Source organism: Astatotilapia calliptera, chromosome 7 (genome assembly GCF_964374335.1).
Source record: "Astatotilapia calliptera chromosome 7, fAstCal68.1, whole genome shotgun sequence".
Taxonomy (NCBI): domain Eukaryota; kingdom Metazoa; phylum Chordata; class Actinopteri; order Cichliformes; family Cichlidae; genus Astatotilapia; species Astatotilapia calliptera.
In genome coordinates this window covers 27,286,381-27,302,470 of record NC_137428.1, presented here as the reverse complement: position 1 = coordinate 27,302,470, position 16,090 = coordinate 27,286,381, and the positions used below count along the sequence as shown (strand labels likewise).

Genomic DNA, 16,090 nt, shown 5'->3' with positions numbered 1-16,090 from the left:
GACAATCCTGAACAAAAGTAAAACTAGCAATGACACCTTGTTAATTAGGCAATCTACTTTTTAAAAAGAATTATGTTCACTTATTAGAATCAAACATATATAATTTGTTTTAGTTGATTAGAATATTTTGTTGTTCTGCTAATAAAATGGAGACTGGATGCCATATATATCACATTTAGCATTACACTAAATTAAAGTGATTCTTTTCATAAATGTAATTGAATAAATTAATAGTACGATTACGTCATGAAAACAACATGTTAAATCTGTCTGTGAACTTTGTGTAACTGTAAACAAGTAAACAAACCAAAGATAATATTACCTTGCATCCTACCTCCTTTTTTGTCGCTTGTGTTTTACGTATATTTTGTACTTTTAGATTCGGGGCAACGTGCAGTAAAATTACGCTTGTATTTATAATTCCCTCCATTGACTTTTACTTTACAGGGCTTTACGAAGCCGTGGGACTTTTATTTTGAAACTTTCACGGAAGCTCAATTGGTTGTTGCGTCCGTCTTGAGACCGCTCGAGTCTCCTTGAGGCAGACGCACGCAGCTGGCAGCTGCTTCAGTGCGCGAGACCCAACCATCGAACGGGGAGCTCGCGCTTCTCGCTTCACCTCTGATGGACTTGAGATAAGAGGAGATCAGTCAGCGTCTCTCATTTTTGATGCCCCGGGTGTTAGTAACACAGCAAGACACAAACTGCTCTGATGCTCTCAACTGTTCCTGCGCCCATTTTAATGTGTTTTATGTGTTTGCGCTCAACAGTGAGGTAGACTTTTATCCGGGCACATTTTAGAGTGTCAGCGTGTGATTTATCCCGTGGATGCGGCTGTCGGAATCCATGTAAGCCCTGCAGGATCAGCCTGTCACAGGGCATCATGGTGCATCAGGTTCTTCACAAGTGGATGAGGAATATTTCTCCAGAGATGCTGCTCCTGGTGCCGATACTGTGCTCCTTTCGTCTGTCAGGAGCGGCTCCCTCTCTGACTACCGAGCAGCTGGACATGGGGGTGGTAAGTTTTGAACCTTTTCTAGCTACTTACAGAGAACCGGGCTCGGAAGTTTTTCTGGATGGTGCAGGGAATATGAAGTGGTGTGTTCTTTTTTGTGTGTTTTTTTTTAGCTTTGGTGTGTGAGAGAGCTGGAAGACCCCAACACCCCCCCCCCCCCCCCTTTTTTTTTTTTTTTACTTGGGCTACTCTTGAACGTCCAGCGAAGAGCAAGTGCTGGCCTCTCTAAATACTTGCTCTGAATTTTAACTGCGCTCTGCAGTCCACTCCACAAGGCAGAGTGGCAATAGCACACTGCTTGATTAAAAATAAAAAAAAATAAAAGACTGTATAGGATTTTATTTCTCCCGAGGAGGAACCGCTCCATTAAAAGAATGAAGTTGTGATAAATACATGTCTGTGCAGGGGGTTGCTTCGATGTTGTATCGACCTCTTCCAGCTTATAGTGAACGACAATCCACGAAGCATAATTTATTAATGCTTTTTTTCCCTCCCCTCCCAGTAACGCCTTTGAAAGAGTCCAGAGGATTGCTGTGTTTAAAATAGATGATCCAATACTGTAGTCTGGCGTGGCTCAGTAGACTTGAACTAAATGCAATCTCTTAAATAGGCAGCACCATTGGTGGAGGATACAAACAAATCGATCAGAGCTGTGACTGCTTATGAGAATAAATTTAAGACCTTTAATAATAAGCTTCAGTTTGGAGCTAGAGCAGAGTAAACTAATCATTAATGATTCTGTTACATTATATTTAGGTGTGTGTGTTTGGTATTGGTGATGCATCTTGAAATATACACAGCCTGTAAAGTGGTAACTGGCCTAATGCTGTATGTCATCATCACTACTACTACAGAACAACAGCATGAATGGCATTTACTTAAGACTGCCGTTAAGAAAGAAAAGAGACCTTATGTTTGCAAGATCATACTGTGTGTTTATAGCCACTATAATGACAGCAGGCATAAAATTACAGTATGCACCATTTACTTTAAAAAAAAAAGTTTGTAAAAGCTGATTATCATCTTCCTAAAGTAGTCCCCGCTGAAGATGCATTTTTCTCCATATTCCACTCCTTAGGGCAACTTCTTTCATTCTTTCATTCTTTCTTTCCTTTTTATTGTTTTTTTTGTTTGTTTTGCGGCTCATCCCAACTTCAGTCTTCCTGTCTCACTTTCTTTCAGCCCTCAAACTCTTCTCTCTCTATCTAAAAAGAAAAAAGAAAAACACACAAAAATCCCTACACATGGGATTATTTTTTTGCGTAAAGACAAGAACAAGAGAAGAGATAAGTTTAGATTTTTTTTTTTATTCATGTGTTACCTTCTGAGCGCTGCGTCATTCAGTTTTTGATACTCTGTTCTGACACATCTGGCACGGCAGACGATCTTATCGAGATGATATGCAGGCCGTAATTGTTGGCACGTATGAGCAACAGAAAGACAATCTGAACACGAAAATTCAAGATATGTAGGTTAAAAACTAGGCACAGATCTGTAGCACAGAGCCTTTTTTTAAGCTCAATGTCCCCACATATGACATATGAGTGTTTAAGTAGGACATATACACACTTTTTCCTTGCTGCATTCCTATGAGTAATGAAAGTAATGAAATGATACATAACAGCAAAAATCATCATATCAGATGTTTTCCTCTTGATACCAATATCTCTCTGTCCTCTGTTATTTTTTTGCACAATGCTATCCTCCTTTTTTAATTGTTATTCATTAAAGAATAGGAAAAATAAAAGCAATGTGCTTTTCGGGACCTCTCGCCCAGGCATTTCTTTAGAATTGCATGAACTGTGACACAACAAACAGTCCAGTGTCACCAGATGAAAAGCTGTAGTAACAGCAGCAATTTTCCTCCATTTACTGTGTCACAGAAAGAAATGCTCAAGGTGGAGTTTTTCCTGCATTTCTAGATAGAGCTGTGTGTGAAACACTCAGCCTCTGTGCAGCCTGTAGACTGAAGGGCTTAGCTTTTTGATGTAATAGTTGGGATGCTTTGCCCAGCTTTCTCTGCCATTAACAGAAGGGTGACACTGCAAAAAACATGCTGCTTGGTAAACCTGAAGCAATTAGTTTAATGGAATGACCGTTTCTTTTATGTTTGAATAGTTTCCAGCTCGATGTGTTGAGGAAACCTTGTTTTGGTTATCAGCCAGGTAAAGTCTTGACTTTTAATTGCAGTCATGTGAAAAAGTTTTCATAGGACGTTCTGCAGTCCTGTGAAAATCATTCAATAGTCAACAGCCACCTTTAGCAGCTATAACTTGAAATAATCTTTTCCTATATGACTTTATTATTCACATCATCGAGGGGAAACTTTGGCCCACTCTTCGTTACAGTTTTACTTCAGTTCGTGAGGTTTTTCTGGCATTCATTTACAGCAACAACTCAAGAGAGGACCTCTCTCGGTCCTGCCACGGCATTTCAGTCAGGTTGAGGTCTTGACTTTGACTGTTTCATTACAACACCTTGATTATTTTCTTTTCCAGCCATTTGGTCCTGATTTGGTGGTGTGTGGGGGGGAACATATTCCTGTTGCTTGACTCAAATGTGAGGCCATCTGTCTGGCAGTTAAAGCTTGCCCCAAACTGACTCTAGAACACTTTGGTATACAGAGACTTCATTGCCCACTCAAGGACTGCAAGGTGCCTAGGTCCTGTGCCTGCAAAACAAGGCCAAAGCATCACCCCTCCATGTCTCTACTTGACAGTTGGTATGAGGTGTTCATCCTTAAATTCTGTGTTTGGTTTTCTCCAGACATGGCGCTGTGCATTATTGCAAAACATCTCACCTGTGCGAAGAACATTGATCCAGAAGTGTTGTGGTTTGTTCAGATACAAATTTGCAAACCTAAGCTGTGTTGCCAGAACAGGGCAGGCTTTTCTCCTGGCAACCCTCCCAAATGAGCCATGTTTGTTCTGTCTTTTTCTATTTGTAATGTCATGAACTTTAACATTTAATATGCTAAGTGAGGCCTATAGAGTCAGAGATGTAGCTTTTGAGTTATTTGCAATTTTCCTGAACATTGCGTAGCAGTATGTTTTTGCTAGGATGTCCACTCCTGGAAAGTCACTCTTAAATGTTTTCCCCTTGTGAATTATAATAATAATAATAATAATGGATTGGATTTATATAGCGCTTTTCAAGGCACCCAAAGCGCTTTACAATACCACTATTCATTCACTCTCACATTCACACACTGGTGGAGGCAAGCTACGGTTGTAGCCACAGCTGCCCTGGGGCAGACTGACAGAAGCGAGGCTGCCATATCGCGCCATCGGCCCCTCTGGCCAACACCAGTAGGCAAGTAGGGTAAAGTGTCTTGCCCAAGGACACAATGACCAGGACAGAGAGCCCAGGGATCGAACCGGCGACCTTCCGGTTACAGATGCGATTCCCAACCCCCTGAGCCACGGTCGCCCTGTGATCTCGTTCTCACTGTCGAATGATGGACTTCAGATTGTTTGCAATTGGCCTTATAACCCTTCCCCGACTGACAGGCAGCAACAATTGCTTCACTGAGATAATTGCTGATTTCTTTCCTCCTTGGCATTGTGTTAGCACACAATTGAATGCTCCAGCCCAGCAAACTGCCAAAACTTCTGTATTTATAGAGATGGTCATACTTGCTAATGATCAGTTAATGAAGTGCTTTTGATTAGCAGCACTTGCCTCTACTTACCCTCTTAATTCCTGTGGAGACAGTAGGGGTGTACTTACAGTTCTGTGAAAACCTTCTTTTTCACATGACTCTTGTGGATGTGGGAGTAGATACCTGTCTCCCTGTGTTAGTCTTGTGATGTCTTGGCAGTCCAGTGGTGTATCTTAACTGTTGCCAAATTTTATCTGGAATAGGCTCCAGATAGTGGTTGAGAAAATAGACTGATGAAGTTTATACCTATAGCATCTGCTAAAGTCTTGATTGGGATTGAAATATTTTGTTTATATATATAGTCCAACCTTTGTAGTCCCCAGTGTTTTGGCAATAGAAACCCAGTCTCGCAGATGGTAAAAAAAAAAAAAACAAGACAACTGCTACCGATTTAAGTCCATTTTCAAAGCAGTTCTGCTTTGTTTTTGTTTGTTTGTTTCGATTTAGTCTGTTTAATTAACTCTGATCACATGTGCAGACATGCTGATGTCGATTGAAGTCATTTCTTGGCTTCTTCATGTAGGCTGTACTAAAATTTGTTTGATCACAGTGACAGTTTTTATAGTGGTGAGAGCAGCGTCTTTGTAGTTTCTCCTCTTCATTGTGGAAAAACACATCTATAGACACTTTAAACAACTTTTGCAACATGTTTGCATTGTGATCTTTGAAAATAAGTGTTGTTTCTTCAAAATATGCATACTTCAGTTGGGGTTTTCTAAGGGTATGGCGTAGCCTATTAGTTGTATTGAGATGTGAATTGTCTAGTTTAAGGAAAACATGCATTCCCCCGGACCAAAGCATATTTCTTACTTTGAAAACGGGAGTACCTGAAAAGGAATGTGATGTCCTCTTATGGCCAACCGCAAAAAGCGAAATGTAGAAAATCTCTCTGCTCAAAAAACCACAAAGACATGAAAGTGCCTTTCAAGTTTATATTTTCGAACCCCTCTTGACCAAGGATCTTTGCCTGCAAGTCTGGGACAGATCACATATTTCTTTTTTTTTTTTTTTGGTACTAAGAAATAGTTTGAGGACAGAAGAAAAAATATGTATTCCAGAGAGGCGACATGAATAAGATGTCTTTGGGGAAACTCCTGACGCTCCAGGGAAGAGGTGTCATCCTGCAGTTCTTTTTTTCAGAGGCCTTATGTGACACCCTCCTACTCTAGGGATCTGAGCTAGATAGCAAATTTTAAGTTCATAGTTTAATTTTCCCAGTAAAGTAAGTGATCATATCATTATGAAAATTACCATATGTGAAAGCTTCTAGCTGAAGCTGGAAGCCAGAAGATGATTTTTAATCCTGCAAAGCCCTGTTAGAGGCAAAAGCATGTGTGAATTACGACTTTATAGCACCTTATACTTGATAAAGTAGAAGAATGTGATTTAGACTTTTTGGAAGATTAAAGTTTCCGGCTTTATTCATTGTCAAAAAAGAGAGAATTCTCACATTTGATCTCACACAAAAAAGTAAATGTAAACAGTATAACCTTACTTCATCTTCTAGGTTCATCATGAAAGACAGAGAGTGCTTATCAGTGCAGACAGCTGAGATGAGTATTAGTTGCCCAGTGACTGATTTGTTGTCACTGGGGAGCCAGAGTACACACAGAGGACATTATTCACTGGAAGGACTGTAAACTACAGATATTATCAGATGATTGTAGACATAATTCTCTTTCCACAGTGGATACAAACCAATGAGCCACAACATTAAAACCACCTGCCTAGAACTGTTCTTACAGGACAGGACATCTGGGGGCGGTCCACGTCGTGTTTGGCATACAATAGGATCCTCGCAATGGGCCCTTGGGGTCTTGTAGGTTATAAGATGGGGCCATGTTGGGCCATATGTAAATATTTTCCATCTGGCGACTGTTGATAATTGTGTGGTGTTCCATATACGCAGTGCAACCTGTACTTTGTGGCACTTGTTAGGTCAGAAATGTATAGAAAAAGTGAACAGTACTCATTATGAACCATACAATTCCAGGTCTTTATGGTGCTACATATGCTAGCTTTGCTTGATGAGAATTTTCATCAGGGTCTGTGTAAAGCTTTCGGCTTTAAAGCCTAAATTATACTCCATTGCAGAAACAGGAGAGTTGGGGAGACACGACGGCTGAGTAGCAGTTATAGTCATTCCTGTTTTATTTTGACATCTGCCTTAAGTCAGCCGTATAGGGAGCATCCAAAGTTTGTGGATTGTAATGTAAATTCTCTCCAGACGAGTTGGCACGATCACAAAAAATTAGGCAGGCATGCAGGCATCCAGTGTCCCTCGTGCTCACCATCGTATGAGGAAATTTAAGTCACTGGGACATTTGAACTGACTCCAATAAACTTCCAGATATAGAAAGTATAACTGAACTGTTAACAATTTGCACCTTCTAAGTTAAATATTCAAACAATGTAATTTCCAAGCAGTAAAACCACCAAAACCGCCAAAATAATGCCTAACAACCTCAAACACAAAAACTGTCCCCAAAGAACAATTACTGACAGACTCACCTGATATGTGTTCAGTCATCTATCCCATCAATAATGGTGTGGGTGCTTTTCCTGAGTGGTATACACATTGAGGTTCTTATCCTGCAGAGGGAGGTCATGCTTAGCCTGCCACTGTGTACACTCACCCGCCACTTTATTAGACACAACTATTTAAGTGCTCATTAACTCATAAGTCTAATAAGCCAATCACATGGCAGCAACTCAGTGCATTTAGGGATGTAGACACGATCAAGGCACCCTGCTCTTGTTAAAACCCGGTGTAGAATGGAGAAGAAAGGTGATTTTAAGTGATTGAACTGGCATGGTTGATGTTGCCAGAAAGGCTGGTATGAGTATTTCAGTAACTGCTGATTGTCCAAAGAAGAGAAAATAAGTGCTCTTCTTTGATGCCAAAATAAACAGTAGACAACTCTGGGGTTCCACTCCTGTCTTTTAAGAGCAGGATGCTGAGATTTCAAATCACACCATTATTTGTTGTAAACAACATGAAAACATGGATCTATTCTGCCTCGTATCAATAGTTTAGTTCAGATGGTGGTGGTGTAACAGTATGGGGGATATTTTCGTGGCACTCTTTGGCCCCTTTTATACCAACTGAGCATCATTTAAACACCACAGTATCATTGGTGATGATGTCCATCCCTCCATGACCACAATGTATCCATCTTATGATGGCTGCTTGGATATCACAAAGCTCAAATAAGGTTAAACTGATATGACCTCCACAGTCACCCGATCTCAATCCATTAGAGGACCGGAGAGTGATCTGATGGACCGGGAGATTCACAACATGCATGTGAAGCTGACAGATTTCCATCAAAGATTTCCACATCATGTCAATGTGGACCAACATGTTTCCAGGACCTTGTTGAATCCATGACACAAAGGATAAAAGCAGGTCTGAGGGTAAAAGGCAGTTCTACACGATACTCATAGGATATATAGCCTGTATTTGTATAGCGCTTTACTTAGTCCCTATGGACCCCAAAGCGCTTTACACTACATTCAGTCACCCACACATTCACACACTGGTGATGGTAAGCTACATTGTAGCCACAGCTGCCCTGGGGCGCACTGATAGAGGCGAGGCGGTCGGACACTGCCGCCACCGGGCCCTCTGACCACCACCAGTAGGCAACGGGTGAAGTGTTTTGCCCAAGGACATAACGATGGAGACTTTCGGAGCCGGGGCTCGAACCGGCAACCTTCTGATTACAAGACGAACTGCCAACTCTTGAACCACAATCGCAACCATATACCTAATAAAGAGGTCCATGAGTGTGTATGTGTTTGATATAAAGTACTCAGTCACTCAAGATTTCTAAGGAAACACTCACCTAACCACAAAATAAACCTTTGAATCCTGTAGTAGTGACTCTAACAACCAAATACTGAGTCCTTTAGAAACACCCCACACAGCAGCGATGAGAAGTGTTCATTTTATAGCTACGCTTATCTAGCTTGATATATCACTGAATAGCTCCTATTTGCTATTTCAGCACTTGAGGGAAAGTAGTCATAACAAGTAAAATATAATATGGTATATGTTTCTTGCTCATCATATAATCTTCCTTCTGAGGTGTATTTTCTCCACTGAAACATAACTGCAAGCTTCCCAAAGGAACTATCCATCTGAGCGCACATTTCTTCCCTTTGGATAAGCGAGCCTGAGCTGGCCAGATTAGCAGCTGATAAATTACCTAAATTACTGTATATTCAGCCACCTGTGGAATTTTATTCATGAAAAAACACAACCATTACACATTTGAATAATGATCCTAAAACCTTGAGACTGCACTTGTATGTGTGTGTGTGTCCATGTGCCTAGAAGGACAACCACACTCCGGCTAGTCCATTTCTCACCTTCATTTTGCTACGTAATTTCTTAAATGAGAACACCATCTGGCATCAATTCCTCTGGAGCGGTAGGTGCTCCCCTTGTGCTCCCACACTGCCACCACTTACTATCCTTCCCTGCTAAAATCTAAATAATTGAATCAAGTCTTGAAATTGCATCCAGGAGCAATGACAAGAAGCAAAAACAAATGTATTGTTTTTTAGGATCGAGACAGAAGATGGGCTTTAAAAAGTGAGGCTACGTATTTAATTTTTTTTTTTGGGGGGGGGGGGTTATTATAACCAAAAATACATTTTTGATATAACCAAAAATTCTTATTCTTCTATTTTTAGTGACATTTCTGATTGACTTAAAAACCTTTTTTTGTGGCCTTTTCCATGGTTAACAAATACATGGTCTCTGGGAAGAAAATGTAGCTGGGACTCACTATTATAGTATGTTAATAGGCGATCAATTTGCAGCTTGTGTTCTTAAGAGACCTATAAGCATGACTCAGGAAACATCCAGAATACTTATGCAACAATATCCACTCCACTCATTCTCTGCTGGTTGAATCCCAACCAATTTTCTTCAAATGGTGCTAATCCTCTGACCAGCAGCAGAGCTTCAAGATGCAAATGGTATTTTTAATAATTCAGTTTTTGTTCTATAGGGTATAATTGGGTTTCTCAAACAAGCAGCCTGGCCACCACCTGTAGCACCACCTTTACTAACGTCTGGGTTTGTCACAATACTAGAACTTAAGAAAATGCTGGATACCATTTGATACAACTTTTGATACCACGTGAAGAAAGTGATCAAATGAAGAGGCATAATTGTTTTTAAATAAAAATTATAACAATACTGTTCTGTGCAAAAGCATTCAGCTGCAGCCATATCTATTTCCTGTTTTTCTGGTGACTTGGTTTCATCGCTGATCAAATATGTCACAATTTCTGTCTGGTTGCTGGCAGTTTTCTCAGCTTCAATCAGGGACTTTAGGAGGACTATTACACTTTTTACTGTCTCCATATTGTTTTCTCCACACCCTCCTGGTGACATCATCAGCCGCATACATTTATGCTCACCATTACAGAGTGGATATCCCCTTCAGTATTCACCTGAAAAATGGGTCTTGGCACTCTTGCTTCTATATCAGCAATGGTGAAATAATTCAAAACCAGAAGCAGAATACCTGCAGTTTTTTTTTCCAAAGTTTTTTTCCACAATATTCCATCTTTTCAAACTGTTCCAACAGCTCCTGCAGTATAATCTGCAAATCTCTGAGCTTCTGTACCGATATAGCATTAAAAAAGCAATAAAAACTGCAGCTGCTGTGGCAGGAGCACACCACACAAGGTTACAAAAATTAAGAGGTGCCCAATGCACAGAAGTGGTGACATCAATTTCAATTCAGCTTTGTTGTACGGTGACGTTCATGAGGCACCGGACAACAGGTATAATGGGTCCTAAATGTTAACCTTGATAAAATGGCTAACATTAACATGTCCACTGACTAAGTTAATATTTATGATAACTTTAGTATTTTTAAACTGAAGCTTTACTGACCTGCAAAATGTCTCATAAAGATAGGTTTGTGCATTACTGTTTAGCTGCTAGTGGCATGTTTAGGTGCTAGTGACAGGAGGAGCTGTTTGCTGTGAAGTTGTGTGTCAGGTTTTGCAAATGAGTGTCTAATCCAATAATAGTTACTAATAATTAGAATATGAGTAATAATTTATTGAAGACCCTAATCGGTACACATGCTGCCAACTGCTGAAATTTGTTTCTGTCACTGAAAAAAAATTGTCATCCATAACTCAAAACTTTTGGTTATTATCCAAAAGTTTCAGCTTACTCAGAAGTTTGAGTGAGCACATAGACATTTTGAGGTAATAACCCAAAATTTTGATGCTGGGGGGAAAAAAGTACCATCAAGTTGTCTGTACTTGCACTTCAGTACCTTTCACTTTCTCCTTGAGTGTACCCCGTTTCAAATAGAACACTTTCTTTTGCACTTTTTGCCAGCACATCTTGGTTTGTCTTATTACTCCAAGAAGTCCAGGGATAGAAGGTGCTCAAAGAGAAAATGGGAAGCTGTGACAGTCAAGGATTGCTGCACTAACTAATAGAGACAGGTCAAGAAAATAAGACGTATCCCAAATGAGCATTCTGCCCACACAGAATATGATTTATCAGCAAGCATAATTTACAAGTAGTGACTGTCTGGACAGTGTATTGATATGTATTTCTAAAAATTTACCTTAGTGAGTGATGAGGAGTCCTGAAATGTTAGCCCACACAAAAATAACTGGATGCTAGTTTCCCTGTAAACCTGTTATTAGTCTCTCACCCTGAATCATTAGGATACTTTTAGCAGTGCTGTCCCATTTCATCAAGTGTGACCTGCCGTCTGTAGAAAGGTATCATGGGGCTTATATTGAGGGCAGCAGATTATTTCAGGAACAATGATGTGGGAGAAGATTTTAATGTTGGAGAGAACATATTTCTCCATAAAGATTGACAGTCAGCTTGTAATTTAAGCTTCTCAGTAAGACGGAAACCAGTCCTTCAATCCGCTCCTATCCAATCTGTCACCTCAGCCATGATAAGATTAAAAGTTCTCTGGAGACATGCAAGTTTCTGAGAAGACTGTCAGCATTATTGGGGAGTTCATTATTTCCTCAGAAATCAATTCAGAAATGGTCTCAAGAGCTCCGACACCTCATTGGCTGCCACTGTAGCATGGTGGTGTGGGACTGATGTGTGGCAGCTGTAAGACTTCTCCATGGCATGTTTCCAGACAATGATAACATTGATTTCCTGATAAGATTTGGCAGCATGTGTTCACAACTTGATTTACTGCAGGCAATATTTATGTTGATCTATGAGGAGACTAAAGTATTGGAGTTGTAAAATAAAGCTTGCAATTTCAACCACGTATTCCATTGTCTGTGTTTATTAAGTGTAAAGAAATTCTAGACCTGAGGATTGATTAGGATGTTTTTGTTTGTTTTTAATCAGTAGCTGAATGTGTTTCATACAGAGGGTATTTATGTCACATGTCTAAAATAATAGACATGTTTATTTTCATCAATCCAGCTGTCTACATGAGTGTCATAACATTTTGGTTGGTGCTATATGCACGTCAATGTGACTGGGAGCATGGTATTTTGTGTATATTTTGTAGGGCTGCACGATTAATCGTTAGAAAATCGTGATCTCGATTCATACTTATGTGCGATCTCATTTCCAAATGACAACGATTTAAAAAAAAAAAAAAAAAGACGACGTCGATTGTACCGCATTTTGATCCGGGACGTAATCTGCATGAAAACAAGCGCTCACTCTTCCTGCTCAACAAATGACAAGGGCGGAGCCTTATACCACGTGATACAGAGGCTGTGCCGTGTGATGCTAAAATTAGCAGGGAAAAAACAACGGAGAGCACGTCAGGGATGACGAGAAAGTGACAGGAGAAAATCCGTCCCGGTCAACCACCCAAACATCAATAACGGGAACCTTATACAAGCAGTACAACATGTTGCAGCAACCACAAAACATGAGACATTTGTTGTTTTTATGTTTATTTATTGTTTTTATGTTCAGTCTCAACTGTTACGAAGTTGATGTGCAGTTAATAAGTGCAATAAATATTTATACTGGAAAAGAAAATCGTGAGAGAATCGTGATCTCAATTCTAAGCCAAAAAATCATGATTCTCATTTTATGCAAAATCGTGCAGCCCTAATATTTTGTCTAAATTGCGTCTTGTCCTTTGCTGTGTTCCTGTATGTGTGCTCCTTGCTTTGTTTTTCCTGAGTTTCCTAATTGTGTTCTAGATGTTCAGATTCCTGGGCATGGTTCCCTGTTGGGCTGTCTGGTTTTGGACTTTGTGATTTTTCTGGTCCAAGATGTGTTAAAGCTTCTTTAAAGTTCATTCCTGACTCAACAGTCCTGCATTTGGGTCCATATAATTTGTCCTCCACACAGCATGTCGAGACACCAATCACATTAAACCATGCTTGCATTGGTTATAATGCAGCTTCCATTATTCTTTCTTAATTTATCTATTTCACCCTTTTCTCCACTGGAAACTGCAAGAGCCCATGTGTGCAGACAAAAGCTGCTGGGTTCTTAGATTGGAGAAGTTATAACAACAACTTTTTGTTAACCATGTGTATCAGAATCAGAAACTTTATTGTCATTGTCATGAGAACAACGAAATTAAGAATGGTCCCCGATCATTGCATCATCCCTAGCAATATCAAAATATAAATAAAACAATAAAATTCAATAAATAAAATAGATAGAATACTTAAAATACTAATAAGATATAACAGTAAAACATTCACATACATTCCCACACACATGCTTCAGACCGTGCATAGATTAACACAAGAGTGGCGTGATGGACATGTTTTTGTAGTATTCAGATGTGTTATTGCAGTTGGATAACAGCTGTGTTTGAGTCTATTAGTCCTTGCTCTGATTGCCCTGTACCGTCTGCCTGAGGGCAACAGTTCGAACAGGGAGTGGCCAGGATGTGAGGTGTCTTTTATAATGTTTTGGGCCTTTTTAAAACAGTGGGCGTTGTGTAGAACTTCCAGTGTGGGGAGAGGGCAGCCAGTGATCTTTTGGGCGGTGTTAATGATCCCTTGGAGTGCTTTCCTCTGAGCCCCTGTGCAGCTAGTGTACCAGATGCATATGCAGTAAGTTAGAACACTCTCAATGGTGGCTCTGTAGAAGGACACCAGCAGTCTCTGTGTGATGTTATTCCTCCTGAGAATTCTCAGGAAGTACAGTCTCTGTTGGGCCTTTTTCAGCAGCTCGGAGGTGTTCACACTCCAGGAAAGGTTCTCCTCTATATTGACTCCCAGGAAGCGGAAGCTTGCCACCCTTTCTACACAGTCCCCATTTATGAATAGTGGTTGGATCTCTGCCTTTTTCCTTCTGAAGTCTATTATGAGTTCTTTGGTTTTTGAAGTGTTGAGGAGGAGGTTATTGGCCTTACACCATGACGTCAGCTGCTCCACCTCGTCTCTGTTCGTAGACTCGTCTCCCTTGGAAATGAGCCCCACCACTGTGGTGTCATCTGCAAATTTCACAAAGATGTTGCTGTGGTGGCGAGGAGTGCAGTCGTGTGTGTAGAGAGAGTAGAGCAGTGGACTGAGCACACAGCCTTGGGGTGAGCCAGTGCTGAGACTCAGGGCTGAGGATGTGTGATGGCCAACTCTGACTCTCTGTCTACGGCCCGAGAGGAAGCTATTGATCCACATGCAGGTGCTGTATGGAAGCCCCAGGTCTTGTAGCTTGGCCACCAGTTTGTGTGGAAGGATGGTGTTAAAAGCTGAGCAGTAATCCACGAAGAGCATCCGCACATAGCTACCATGCTCTTCCAGGTGAGTTAATGCAGCATGGAGTGCTGTGGCTACAGCGTCTTCCGTGGATCGGTTTGCTCTGTAGGCAAACTGGTGTGGATCCAGGCTGCGGGGCAGGGCTGCTGTGATGTGTCTGCGGACCAGCTTCTCAAAGCATTTCATTACCACTGGGGTGAGTGCCACCGGTCTGTAGTCATTCAGGCCGGTGATGTGGGGCTTCTTAGGCAAGGGGACTATGGTGGAGGACTTCAGGCAGAGTGGGACAGTCGCCTGTGCGAGGGATTTGTTGAAAATCCTGGTGAAGATCCCAGCCAGCTGTCCTGCACAATCCCTCAATATTCGACCTGGCACACCATCAGGACCCGCCGCCTTCCTCGGGTTAACAGCCTGCAGCATGCGCCTCACCTCGTGCTCTTCCAGGGTGAGGGTGGTGCTGCTATGGGTGGCGTGTTGCTGCTGTGGCTCCAATACCTCCGGTACCCTGGTCTCAAAGCGGGCAAAGAAGATATTCAGCTCCTCTGCCAGCTCCAGGTCACCGTCCGCAGCTCCGAGATTGATCTTATAGTTGGTTAGGTGCTGGATGCCTTGCCACACCTGCCGGCTGGTATTACTCTTCAAATGGTCCTCGATCCTCCTCCTATAGTCCCCCTTTGCCTCTCTGATGCCTCTCTTCAGGTTGGATCGGGCTGTGGTGTAGTAATCCCCTGTTGCCAGACCTGAACGCAATGTTCCTCTCCTTCAGCAGCTGCCTGACCTCCCGGGTCATCCAGGGCTTTTGGTTGGGATAAGCCCGGATCCGTTTGACTGCTGTAACAGTGTCTATGCAGTGTTTTATATAGCAGAGAACACCGTCTGTGAACATTTCCAAGTCCTGATGTTCAAAGATATCCCAGTTAGTCCTGTCAAAACAGTCCTGCAGCTGCTGAGAGGCACCCTCTGGCCATATGGTAATATTCTTTGTGATGGTAAGAGCAGTTTTCTTGAGGGGGGCATATGCAGGGATTAGAAACAGTGACAAGTGGTCAGACTGACCCAGATGTGGCAAAGGTCTGGCCCTGTAGCCCATTTTGATGTTGGAATAAACTTTGTCCAGAATCTTGTCACCCCTAGTGGCACACTTGACGTGCTGGTGGAATTTGGGGATTGCTTTTTTTAAGTCTGCGTGATTGAAGTCCCCTGCTACGATATGTACAGCGTCAGGGTAAGTGCTCTGTTTATTATTGATGTTTGTATGCAGGAGTGCGATCGCAGAGTTAGCATTAGCATCTGGTGGTATGTAAACAGCTGTTATTATGACAACGGTGAACTCCCTAGGTAGGTAGATGGGCCTGCATTTAACAGTCAGATATTCAATGTCCGGTGAACAGTGACGGTCTATTATCACTGTGTTGGTACACCAGCTGTTGTTCACATACATACAGAGCCCCCCTCCTTTGCGCTTACCGGAGTCCACTGTTCGGTCATGTCGCTGTGTGGTATAGCCTGCTAGCTCAATAGCAGAGTCTGGAATGGATTGATGTAGCCAGGATTCAGTGATAAGAAGGATGCATGAGTCTTTGATGAAGTTATTCGCTGCTATTTGCAATCTCAATTCGTCCAACTTGTTCGCGAGGGATCTGGCATTTGTGATGAATAGGCTGGGGAGCGGTGGTTTGAGTGGCTGCCTCCATAGCCTGGCTAGCGCG

The 16,090-nt window shown here is 41.7% G+C and overlaps 1 protein-coding gene across 1 annotated transcript in view; it reads left to right on the top strand.

The window, feature by feature from the left end:
• Positions 1-447: 447 nt before the first annotated feature.
• Positions 448-16,090, top strand: part of mmp17a (matrix metallopeptidase 17a) — a 100,129-nt gene continuing 84,486 nt past the window's right edge. Inside the window, exon 1 of the mRNA XM_026174043.2 lies at positions 448-1,018. Within this exon, the coding sequence (XP_026029828.2) occupies positions 884-1,018 (135 nt within the window). The 5' untranslated portion in view covers positions 448-883. The remainder of the gene's footprint in view (positions 1,019-16,090) is intronic.